The sequence below is a fragment of the Ipomoea triloba genome, chromosome 3 (genome assembly GCF_003576645.1).
Source record: "Ipomoea triloba cultivar NCNSP0323 chromosome 3, ASM357664v1".
NCBI classification, from domain to species: Eukaryota; Viridiplantae; Streptophyta; class Magnoliopsida; order Solanales; family Convolvulaceae; genus Ipomoea; species Ipomoea triloba.
The window spans coordinates 16069279-16080926 of record NC_044918.1 but is presented as its reverse complement, the minus strand read 5'-3'; the positions used below and the strand labels follow the sequence as shown (position 1 = coordinate 16080926).

At 37.0% G+C, this 11648-nt stretch overlaps 2 protein-coding genes across 3 annotated transcripts in view; one reads left to right on the top strand and one right to left on the bottom strand.

The window, feature by feature from the left end:
• Positions 1–115: 115 nt before the first annotated feature.
• LOC116012253 (AT-hook motif nuclear-localized protein 14) lies at positions 116–3845 on the bottom strand. The gene is made up of 5 exons (XM_031251754.1): positions 3399–3845; positions 2163–2215; positions 1844–1966; positions 1301–1453; positions 116–552 (listed from the first exon to the last, which is right to left on the bottom strand). Exons 1-5 carry the CDS (start codon positions 3748–3750, stop codon positions 313–315), a joined length of 921 nt encoding a protein of 306 aa, XP_031107614.1. The 5' UTR covers positions 3751–3845; the 3' UTR covers positions 116–312.
• Positions 3846–6777: 2932 nt separating this feature from the next.
• Positions 6778–11648, top strand: part of LOC116013701 (homeobox-DDT domain protein RLT3-like) — a 10608-nt gene continuing 5737 nt past the window's right edge. Inside the window, exons 1-10 of one of the 2 annotated variants that reach the window (XM_031253594.1) lie at positions 6778–7219; positions 7826–7884; positions 8015–8317; positions 8694–8750; positions 8859–9072; positions 9280–9380; positions 9575–9661; positions 9786–9917; positions 10662–10802; positions 11354–11476. In XM_031253594.1, coding sequence (XP_031109454.1) covers positions 6928–7219; positions 7826–7884; positions 8015–8317; positions 8694–8750; positions 8859–9072; positions 9280–9380; positions 9575–9661; positions 9786–9917; positions 10662–10802; positions 11354–11476 — 1509 coding nt within the window. In that variant the 5' untranslated portion in view covers positions 6778–6927. Of the gene's footprint in view, positions 7220–7825; positions 7885–8014; positions 8318–8693; positions 8751–8858; positions 9073–9264; positions 9381–9574; positions 9662–9785; positions 9918–10661; positions 10803–11353; positions 11477–11648 lie in introns of both variants that reach the window. The other variant, XM_031253593.1, reaches the window with a different exon arrangement.

The window sequence follows — 11648 nt, the reverse complement described above, 5'->3', positions numbered from 1 at the left end:
AAAAGATTTGAAAGCTCACCTGAGGCTGAGAATCTAAGATGATGTCAGAACCATTGGAAAGACAACCTGTACAACATGCTTTGCAGTTTGAAGCAACATCCTCAAAAAACACCAGGGGTTAAACATGCACTGTAAATTACTAAATTCTCGCAGTTTGGTCTGCAAGGCGAGATTCACTGACCTGTACACTATAATTAGACACGGCAGATGGTGCGAAGAAGGAGTTTCTGTTTCTCTCGTCTCAAATAACCTACAAGATAGATAGAAATGTACATGTAACGGGCCTCCTAAACAACAAATCTACTTCTTGATCTAATCTCCAAGGTGGTCATAGTCGCTGTTTTCTGGTGTGTTGCCTCTCCATTCGGTTGATTGTGGAGGAGCTGACTGCATCATGAATTGACTTCCGACAATACTTTGATGAGACGAATCGACCATTGACTGGACTCCGATATCCGATGTTGATACCCCATCAATTTGCGCAGAGACATCGCGTCTTAGTCCTTCCGCCAAATTCTTCTTTTTGTCAACTGTGAATGTACCTACAATAACCTGTCGAAACAATCTACAATCTCAGAACGGGAATCATGGCAGAGAGATATTGTCATCTTATTTCAAGAATATTAAACATAGAATATGTACGAGTAATACAAAAGTCGGAGGCAGAGTTAACTTGCCAGACTCCAAAATTTTGGCATTTAAGAATATGTGGGGATTATAATTTATAAACATGATCAGTTCTCAAAAAAGGAAGGAAAGACGCCAAGAAGCTTAGAGCAAGTACTCTGTCTTCAAATATATCTTCGGGTTGATCTTTTTATTGTTGGAAGCAAGCAGCTTCGCTACAGTTAACTTTAAAAGTGGGGCCGAGATCATGTAGAGGTACATATTGGCCCTGTTTGGTAACATAGTTAGCTTATCAACATATTTTGGTTTATTTGACCACTATTAGATGTTTAACTTGGTTAAACAGCAAATATAAGTGTTTGATTAATTAGCTTTTTATAACAACTTATCACTCCAAAACGCCAAAATTCAAAAAGCTTCTCAGTCAGCTTTTTGAGAAAAAAATCATTTTGCATGTAATAAGTTACATGCTAACAGCTAATTTACCAAACATCTTTCTACAATCAACTAATGCTATCAACATCAACTAGTCAAACCCACTAACCCAATCAGCTAACAGCTATTTACCAAACACCCCATTATCTGCAAGAGAAGGTTACGATTCACAAGCTAAATACAAAGAAGTAACAGGATAACAATTAACATTCCATGATAGAATTGTAACACAAGGGACCTGGATCGGGCCTGCAGCTATCAAGGGACCACCAACGCCACCCCCGATGATCTGACCATCACCACTAGCCAGACATATGCTAAGTCCACCAGTTTTCCTTCCAGGCCCATTACGTGCATATGATCCAGATAGTGAAAGAATGTCGAATCGTCCCTGGCATTAAGGATTAAGATATAGTTATATCAATGTAAGACTTATAAAAGAATGAACTCAAGCTAACGGTAAGATGTTGGCAAGGAGGATCCTTTGCGAAATGTGATTGAGGAGCACCTCGGACACGACTACATTGGTAATAAGGTGTATATGAATTAAGTTGAATAGTAATTATTCTTTAACACTAGAGATACGTAAACTGCTTCACACCTCCAAAGTGTTAACTGTGAAAAAACTTCATAGGCTGTGCTTCTATATTTCAGGTTAAAACTTCTTCTAGATTCAGTTAAAATGGTATAGAATCCGGTGCAAAAGCAGCATTCTAGAGATAACCAACACTACACATTTAGTAATCTTTAACGTGCTCCGTATTTAGGAAAAGGAGTTTACCTCGTATGTAACATTGCCTCCTGGTTGGAGTAGGAACGCATTTGAGATTGTGCCAGATACTGAGAGGATGCACATTTCATGCTTGCTTTGTTGCGCAAATGCCATTATTTTCTGGCCCACGTCCTGCCAGTTACAATGATGAAATGCAAAAGGATTCAAGAACGGAAAACAACATAAAACCAAAAACATTGACAGCAAACCAGTACCAAAAAAACCATATCTCTTAGAAATTAGGAGATGTATATTAACAAATATGCTTAGAGCTAGAATCAACTGTGCATATAACTAATGAGATGCAAAGAAGGTCCGGTAAGCATACTTCTCCAGCAACCACATTAATGATATGAGCTGTGAACCCACGCCCTGCATCACCTGCACCGAGTATAAATTTTTTAGTACTATAGCCACATGCAGATGCTTATTTCCATAAACTTGGAAGTGATATTGATGATACAACCATGACAACAAAAATAAATCCAACCAAAATGCAAACATGATACACGATATGCACTACAATTTGCATTAGTAAAATAGATTAAATATTTTCCGCAAGTCCTTAGAGAAGATAAATAGAAAATACTCCAAATATACATATCTACTATGTTCAAAAATGGTAGGCGCATTATGGATATGAGATAGGAAATCCAACATAAAGCAACATCCAGCAAAGATAACAAAATAAATGCTAAGATAAGAATTTCCTTTATTAAAGAGGTTAAGAAGAAAAGCTAGATGAGCAAACAAAATTGCAAGCATGCATGCTGCTCATACTCTTCACATTTTCTCTCAAATTTCCCTGATATGAGTGAGTGACAAGGGAAACCTGCAACCACTACCGAGAGTGTGCACGGCCTTGTGACCCTAGCTGGAGGTAAACCAGCATAGGTTTCCCATGACCGGCTCAAACCAAGAAGGCCAATAAGCCGCTCCCACCCACTGGAAGTTGAACTTGTAACCACACCCTATGGTTACAAAGTCAACAACTTGATCAACTTGGTGGGTTCCCCAAGATCCCTGTTACTATGCAAGCAGGGATGGTGAAAGGACTGGCAAGAGCCAAAACCTTGTAGTCCACCCATGAAAATGCAAGCCTGCAAGGTACCCCTTTGGCCAGATAACCAATTGCAGTGCAATACAAAAGGGCCCATAAGATTATTTTTGCATTTACCCAAGATCACTAAAAGTATCCTAATTCACAAAATCACAAATAATGAACATTTCATATGAAGCATTCCTTCCACTTGGTTTATACACACACGCATACATTAAGTTATTGGGAATAAATGGAAGAAGATATATAATCCCAAGGAATCACCAATGGAATATTGCTTCAATAACACAAATAAACAAGAAAAGGTACAGTCTTGAGAATGAAAACAACAGCCAAAAGGCAATGGATTCATGGAAACAAGTTTTAGCTTCTGTTCCAACTATAGTTATCTGATAACAAGAGACTGAAAGAAGAAATCTAGGAATTTTGTTATAAAAGAAGCCTTTTTTTTTTAGCATCCATGCATGTATATAATAAGGGACAAAAATGAGATGGAGAACTGACCAAAAGCAGACAACTGAGATCTTTTTATAACAGAATGGGAAGAACCACCGCCTAGCGGCCCCTGCTCCCTCTTCTTGGGCGAAGAAATCGAGGACGAAGCAGAAGACATCCGTTTCGCGGCGGCCGCTTGCTCGGCGGTTCCGTACTTCCTGGGCCTCCCTCGCTTCCTCTTCACAGTCTCCAGCGGCGAAGACACGGCCGAGGGGACCGAGCCGGGGTACACCGCGTGAGAACTAGCGGCGGGGTTTGGCGGTATCCCATTCGTCGGTGAGGCGGCGGCGAGCGTTGGGTTGGGCGGTTGTTGGTGGTGGTGGTAGTGATAGTAAGAGCTCAGGCTTTCGTTGAGCTCCATGAAGAGTATAGAATTTGGATTTGGGATTTTTTTTTATTTTTTGGTTTTTTTATTTTTATTTTTTTGGGTTTCAATTCATATGTTTTCTTAGATTTTGGGTTTTGTCTATCTTCGTTGTTCTTGACTTTCTCGCTCTCGCTTTCGCTGCTTTCAGATGGGGTGGTGGACCATGTGGTGGAATCTTATCCGTTGGATTGGAATTTTGTGGTGATTTGACTCCACTCCAATTGTTGAAATTCTAACTCAAAGTTTTGATATTTTTGAATCACACCTTAATCTCCAAGTCCTTATCGGGCCTTTCCCCAAAATCTAACTTGTGTAGTAGTTTTCACTTTTCACAACCGAATTCCTCTTGTTTATAAGAGCATCCTTTTTTTCACAATTTTTGAAGAGTTTTTTAAGTGTAATCAAGAAAAATAAAATGAAAGGGGAATAAAAACAAAATAAAATAAAAGGTATAAGGGTTAAATAGACCTTCAAATTATACTCATTTGTGTAATTATGCCCTTCAACTTAAAAAAACTCCAATTAGACCCTCAAACTTGTTGTTTTGGATCAAATAAACTCTCTAACTTATTTGTGACCTGTTATTGCAGGTCAACTAGACTTCTGGTCAACTCCGGCAAACCTCCGACGAGTAAAACAACATTGGAAAAGTCACATTCTACCTGAGAAGGTGACTCGCCTTCTCCAGCAGTGTCACCATCTCCGTCAAACTAGAGATGGAGATTTGGTCTCCATCTCCATTGATGGAGACAACAAATGGTGGTCTCCATCTCCGTTCGGACGGAGATGGAGACACTGCGGGATAAGGTGGGTCGCCTTCTCCGGCAGGATGCTATGTTTCCAGTGTTATTTTACTTGCCGGAGTTTGGTAGGAAGTTTGCCGGAATTCTAGTTGATCTGCAATAACAGGTTACAAATAGGTTAGAATGTTTATTTGTTTGAGTACCTAATTGGAGCTTTTTGAAGTTGAATGACCTAATTGCACAAATGAGTATAGTTTGAGGGTCTATTTGACCTTTATCCCAAAATAAAATAAATATGATTTACAAAATAATACATTAAAAAAGCAAATATGTCATGCGCGTACAAGGCGCCTGCTGTGCGCGTTTATAGAGCAAAAGTTGATATTCTACTATTGTTCCAAAAACTTGATTTTTCATATGATCCCAACCCTTTCTCTCATGTTTATTGCTTCAACTTCCTTTGCTCCATATACCCCATGCACACACATGTTTTTTGCATAAAAAAATGTCCCATTATGATCCCTTAGAATCCATATTGTATCATTATTATGATTTATTACAGCTTCTGTATTAATCTTCAACCTCTCAGATTGTGGTTTATCCCACCTATCAACATGAGCCATAGATGGAGTTGCAACAGATAAGTCCATAGCATCAAGTCAATTCTCCATAAAAAGTAGAGTTTGTCTTACCATCAGATGAAGATAAAAAATGGTGCCATTCCAGACACATGCATCTCGGCTGGACCAAATGGCCCAGCATATCATAATAAATTTAGGGATCAAGTCAGCATGAAGGACATCAAGGCAAGTAAAAAACCAATCAGTAGCCACAATACCCATTGCATTAGGAACACACAATCCAAACAAGTTATACACCTGCCTTGCTTATTGGTACTGAGCAAACAAATGTAATGCATTCTCCACTTCCATCATACACACGTGACAAATCAGAGAACAATCAACATGTTTCCTTATTAGCGCATCATGGGTAGGCAAAAAAGATGATGTCAATTGCCAACAAAAGGATTAAACTTTTGGTGGCACATTAATATTTCAAATTTTCCGCCATGGACAGTCATCTCGAAACAGACCCATTTAACGCTTATAACAAGTCTTAACAATGTAGTCACCTTTCCAATCTCAATGCCAAACCCATGAGTCAGGTGCTTACGAACACTAATTGGAATTTGCAATATTAGTTTGGCATCATGCTCATAAAAAATATCATTCACACACTGAATATCCCACTCCATACCTTGCTCATTTAACAGAGAGACCACTGGAGCATTGGAAATGGTTTCATGCAGCTCAATCTGAACAAAAGGATTATCATCAGTTGGCAACCACGCATCCGTGCCGATAATGGTATCCACGCCATTACCAATCCCGCGTCTGCACACATCCTTTATAGTTTATACTGTTTTGAACTGCCAACATGCCATGCCATATGAAAGAAGAGTTATTACCTACCTTAGCTTCAAAATAAGAGCAATTGGAATAATAACAAGCCTTGTATACTTGAGCAACTAGAGAGTTTGAATTTTTAATGATTTTAATTACAACTTTTTAAAGTTCACAAGTCTAAGTAATTTCTCTTATAAAATTTAGGAGATTATTTGACTATTTCCTATATATTTCACAATCTAAGCATATTTCAAATGTGTTTTTCTCTAATCATCATGGACTAAATTTAAAAACATAGAAATAAAACTAATGGAATAATTACACTTTTCCTGTAATTATTAAGTTATAAATTAAGCGTAAGTTTAGTAAATGATTATCATGAGTTGTAATTGTGAATTATGATCCTTAATTTGTCTTTATAAGTGGCTATTTTAATCATTTGAAGAAAAAATATGCACTTTTTGGCTGGTCTTTTCAGCAAGATAATATAATTTATGTGTTGGTTTTGTTTTCAAAAATAAATAAAATTAAAATAAAATAGCCACTTATAAATGTTTCACTTTTGGTTCTTAATACATAGTTGAAAGATGAAAATAGCTATTTTTGTAACTAATTAAGGACCAAAATTGCTAACTCATGATAATTAGAGAACAATATTACACTTAGCTTATAATTTAGAGACTAAAAGTGCAATTACTTCTAAAATAAAATAAAACAAACCGTTTTTTTCCGGTCCAACCGGGTTTTCCCCAAGCTGGCAATAGGCTAGCTCGGTCGGTCCCTAACGAAAGAGAAAACAGTGAAGAGATTTTATAATCGCAAATTATGAAAAACAATTTTTCTTTTTTTGTTGGCTAACAAAATATCCAAAGCAAAAACCCCAACCCCAAAACCCTACTTTGTTAAAACCCCTCTTCTCCAGTAGTCCAGTGGACCATCGCTCAAACCTTCTCTGAGACTGTACCCTTAACACCCTAACTGTAATGGCCAATTAAGCCCAAACTGAACTGAAAAGACCAGCCATGGCGGCGAAGAAGAAGAAGCAGGACCGGAATTGCCGGAAGGATTCTGGCAGGAGGAGTGCCGAGCAGAGTGGAGCTGGGAAGGGAGTGAATTGCCGGAGAAATGGGAATACCATGAAGAGGAAGAGCACGCAACAGCAATTCGTGAATGGTGAAGATTATCGGTTTCGTCTTCAGGAGGTTCTATACTCCCCGGAGCACATTTTCTCCAAAATTTTCCGCAAAGATGGGCCGCCCCTAGGCGGCGAGTTCGATTCTGTCCCGGAACAGGCATTTCTTCACTGTGATAAAGGTAGCGTTGATAGAATGCGATGTATTTTCGCCTATCTGAAAATTGTTGGTTTCAGTTTTGAGGTGATTCTGGAATTTAGCAGGAGTATTGGTATATCTGTAATTACTTTACATTTATTACAGGAACAATTCTGAAAACTGGATTTTAGTAATTTAAAAAATCTAGCAGGGTTTTTATCTGCGCCTCAATTTTCACTTTCAGTCTCTGCATTTGAAGCAGGTTATATTTCTAGTGATGGCGAATTTCCAAATGCTTTAATTTTGATGTTTTCTAATGAATAAAACATTTGCTAATGGTAATTGAGCTATTAGAGGAAGATGTGATGAAAGACCTCTATGTTTGGAGGAAAAGTTTATATAAAATTTTATGTACAAAAGGAACATTTATTAGGTCTACAGTTCTGCATGTTTAAAAAGCCAATTTTGAGATGGATTAGATGATATCCATTACCTTTGCTAAATTGCTGATGGCTTGGATATGTCTCATAATTAATTTCTACCTTACCCATTCACACTTAAATATTCCATGGTTGATCAAATAATAAATTGTCATCTTTGCTTGCCTGTTGTCTCATGCCTCATTTTCTACTTTTCATTGTAATGTCAGATTCCAGTAATCCTCATCGTGCTTGCCGGGAAAACCAAAGAGCACATAAACGGAGGAAGGTACTCAATTAAGATTACACATCAATTTGAACTACTTTGAAAGAGAAATTGGCATAACTGGTAATGGATTATCAATCCATTTTGTTTATACTAATAACTTTTGTTTCTTCTTCTTTCCCAATCTTCCAAGATGTTGACACCTGCCTTCTCTGAAGACCAAGCTTGCGGTGAGGACAACCCTTCCTCTTCTGCAAATAAGCATGGTGTTGGGAAAGGTCTGATTACCAACAAGGGTAATTCAGCAAATAAATATGGTGTAGGGAAAGGCATGATGACTGTAAGGAGTGCTCTTGTTAAAAGGCATGGTATTGGAAAGGGTTTGATGACAGTTTGGCGGGCAACAAATCCAGATTCTGCACATTCTCCAGCTGGTGTTAATTTTGGCGAGAGAGCTAAAGAGAAAAAGAAGTTTCAACAAAGACAGTCTATTTTGGTTAGTCATTTAATTAACATTTTATGCGGCTATGCCCCCCTTCACAAGTCTTTTTGTCCATTATTTCTCCCCTTGTACATTATATAGATGCATGCGTATATGTTATTGTTTCTTTTTGGGCTTCGAAATTAGGGGTATAGTAAGTAAAGTTTTATAGATGAAACTCTGCAAGTACAAAAAATGCTTTGAAGGTGTATTAATAAAACTTCTGAACTCACTAGAGGTATCCTGCATGGATTCACCATCTTTCTCCATATTGATTGCCAAAAGTATGCATGTCTGCATTTTTGTATATAATCTTTGTGGCAGAAAAGTTTAATTATTTCTTGTGATTGCTTGAAATGGACATTTAATGTAAGTTTTTTAATGCAAGCAGAAAAAGTTGGCAAATAAATTACAGGATAAGAGGAAGCCTGCACTTAAAAGAAGAAAGGTATTTATGGAGTATTTCCTACTTACTGCATAGTTACAGGTTTTATTGTCAGTGTCTGATCAGGTGGTTTTGTTGGATTTGCATGGGCTTTGTATTTTATTGTTGCAGTTGGAAACTCAAAAAACTTTAAGGTGGAATCAGCCTCGCAAAGAAAAATGTGAACTTGCTCTAGAAGAGGGGAGTGAAGAAGACAGCAGTCAATTTGCACTGCTAGTGGATGATGAGGAGTTGGAGTTACAAGAGTTACAAACAGGACCAAATCCATTAACTTGCTGTACACACTTCACTGGTAATGGATTGCGTGGGTGTTCTCTTTGCAAAGGTGGGGAATATTCCTTCTTTAATGCCATTCTCTTGAGTATTTCTTTTAATTGTTTTGTTCCCGAGGACTATTTTAGTTGGTCCCCTTGCGAATAAAGAAAGGGACAAATTGTCTGGAGAACTGCAAAATTTGCTCATGCAAATAATTATTGTACACACACACACATGGTTGGAATGTCTTTTCTTACAAGAGTTGATAATGCTCTAGATTTGCTTGCGAAGTTTCCTCCGGATACTGTCACAATGAAACTCCCCCTATACATGCATCCATGGGATTCTTCTCCAGAGCTTGCCAAGAAAATTTTCAAGGTATATGGAAGACACAATTTTTCTGAAATTAATTCATTTCTGTGGATGGAAAGATATAATGCAAATTGTGTTGACATTTTGTGCATTCCCCTGTCCCCAACAATTTTGCATTTTATTTTTGTTATTCTGAAGTTTCCTTTGGGAAGTTTACCATGAAGCTTTGTTAATTGGGATGATTTTATTTCTATGTGCAGGTCTTTCATTTCCTTTCCACTTGTGCTGTAATAATGGATATCTCTTCCTTTACCCTTGATGAGTTTGCTTGTGCATTTCATGATAAAGTAAGTTGCATTTGGACCTGTTCTTCTCTTTCATTGAGCATCTAACTATCTAAGCTTGTTGCTTGCTTTGATGATGATCATCAATTGTCATTCTTTGTTATCTGTCTCTACCTTTGGTATTCAGGATTCTTTGCTGCTTGGTCAAGTTCATGTGGCCCTTCTCAGGCTTCTGTTGTCAGATGTTGAAATGCAGCTTGCTAGTGGCTTACCTTGTCATTCAAGCAAAAACATTCATTTTCTGGATTTAGTTCACTCAGTAAGTGTCTAGTTTCTACTGAACATGTAGACAGCTTGTGGTAGTGCAACTTGTTTCTGCATATGGTTTCCACTGTTGTGTATTCCTACACTACTTCATGTATATCATTTTGAAGACTCTGTTACATGACCTATGGACATTTGACCATGAGAGAGCATAGTTACCAGATATACAGAGTATGTCGTAATTTTGTTGCTGGTGCTATTTGAAAGATTGTTGTATGTGCTGCATGGGAAAGGTTGCATTTATAAAAAGAAATGTTAAACTAAGCACCATGGACCAGTGTTGGCAATTTAATATCAATTTTTTTTATTACATTTTTTGCTTTCATTAGCTTTATTGTCTCTGTGGTGTTTACTTCTTTTTAGTTTGAGTGGACTTTTCATGTGTTGTCTGCAAAACTCATGAGACATATTACAGACAGAGTAATATTGGAAGGCTTTGAAAGGGATGAAATTCATTGCATATATATATGTACATCTGCTTATTGTTAATACATTTCTTTGTTTTGTATTATTGGCAGGAAGAGTGTTGAATATGCTTGCTGTCTTAATTAAAATTGACTTGTCCAAGAATATAATGTGTTGAACATTCTTACTTAGTTCTAAAATTGAGACTCTTTGAAGTTAATGTGCTTTCATGGGCTCATTTGCTCATGCCGTTTCCTTCTGTCTCTAAATTGAAATTCATCTACTCTATTTAACAGCCATTTTCTGAAAGAGTAAAAATGTCACAATTTTACAGGTTGAACATAAGACATATATTCTAAAAGTCTGGCTGGATTCACTGAATGCCCTCACATGGATAGAAATCTTGAGGCAAGTGTTGGCTGCAGCTGGTTTTGGGTCCCAATGTGGTGTAAATCCTAAGGAAGCTCTCAACAAGGTAGTAGAGTTTTCTATTCTATTTTTTAATAAAGAGTTGAGTCTCCTATGAGACCGTCTCACAGATCCTTATCTGAGGCGAGTCTTGTCATGATGAAAATGTAATACTTATGTTGGAAAATGTAATACTAATTAGGAATAAATTGTTTGTTATTTATAAGGAAAGGTGTAATACTTTTGAGTTTTGAGGAAAAATGTAATACTAATCATGGATAAATTGTTTAATTGTTACTTGTGAGAGAAAGTGTAATACTTATGATGAAAAATGTGATACTTTTGATGAAAATGTAATTCTTCTAAATCAAAATGTAATATGGAGTATTAAGAGATGGTCTCATAGGAGAATTTGCATTTAATAAATAATTTGTTCTTTAAGTCCCAAGGTCATCACTTGTGCCTTTGAGTCATATTGCATCTTCAAACAAAATGTGGATCATCTTCAAGTTGCAATAATTAACATCTGAGAATTATTTCGTTTGTTGAGTGATAGTTTAAGGTATAACTAATTGGTTTGCTTGAACTCATGCTTTCATGTTTGGGCTTGTTTCATAGGAAGCCACTTTTATGGCCAAGTATGGCTTAGCTCCTGGTACACTGAAGGGTGAATTATTCAGCATTTTGCTAGCTCAAGGAAGTAAAGGAATGAAAGTTCCAGAGGTGGCAAAATTGCAATCAGTAAGTTGAGTTCATATATAATTTATTTGTTCTGAATGGAGGAAGAGAATGCATTTTTATCTATATAATTTCCACCATATAATCTATTAAACATTTATTAACTTGAGTGTTAATGTATTTTACTGACTTGGGTAAATCTCTTTTTTTTTTTTTTTTTTTTTTTTTTTTTTTT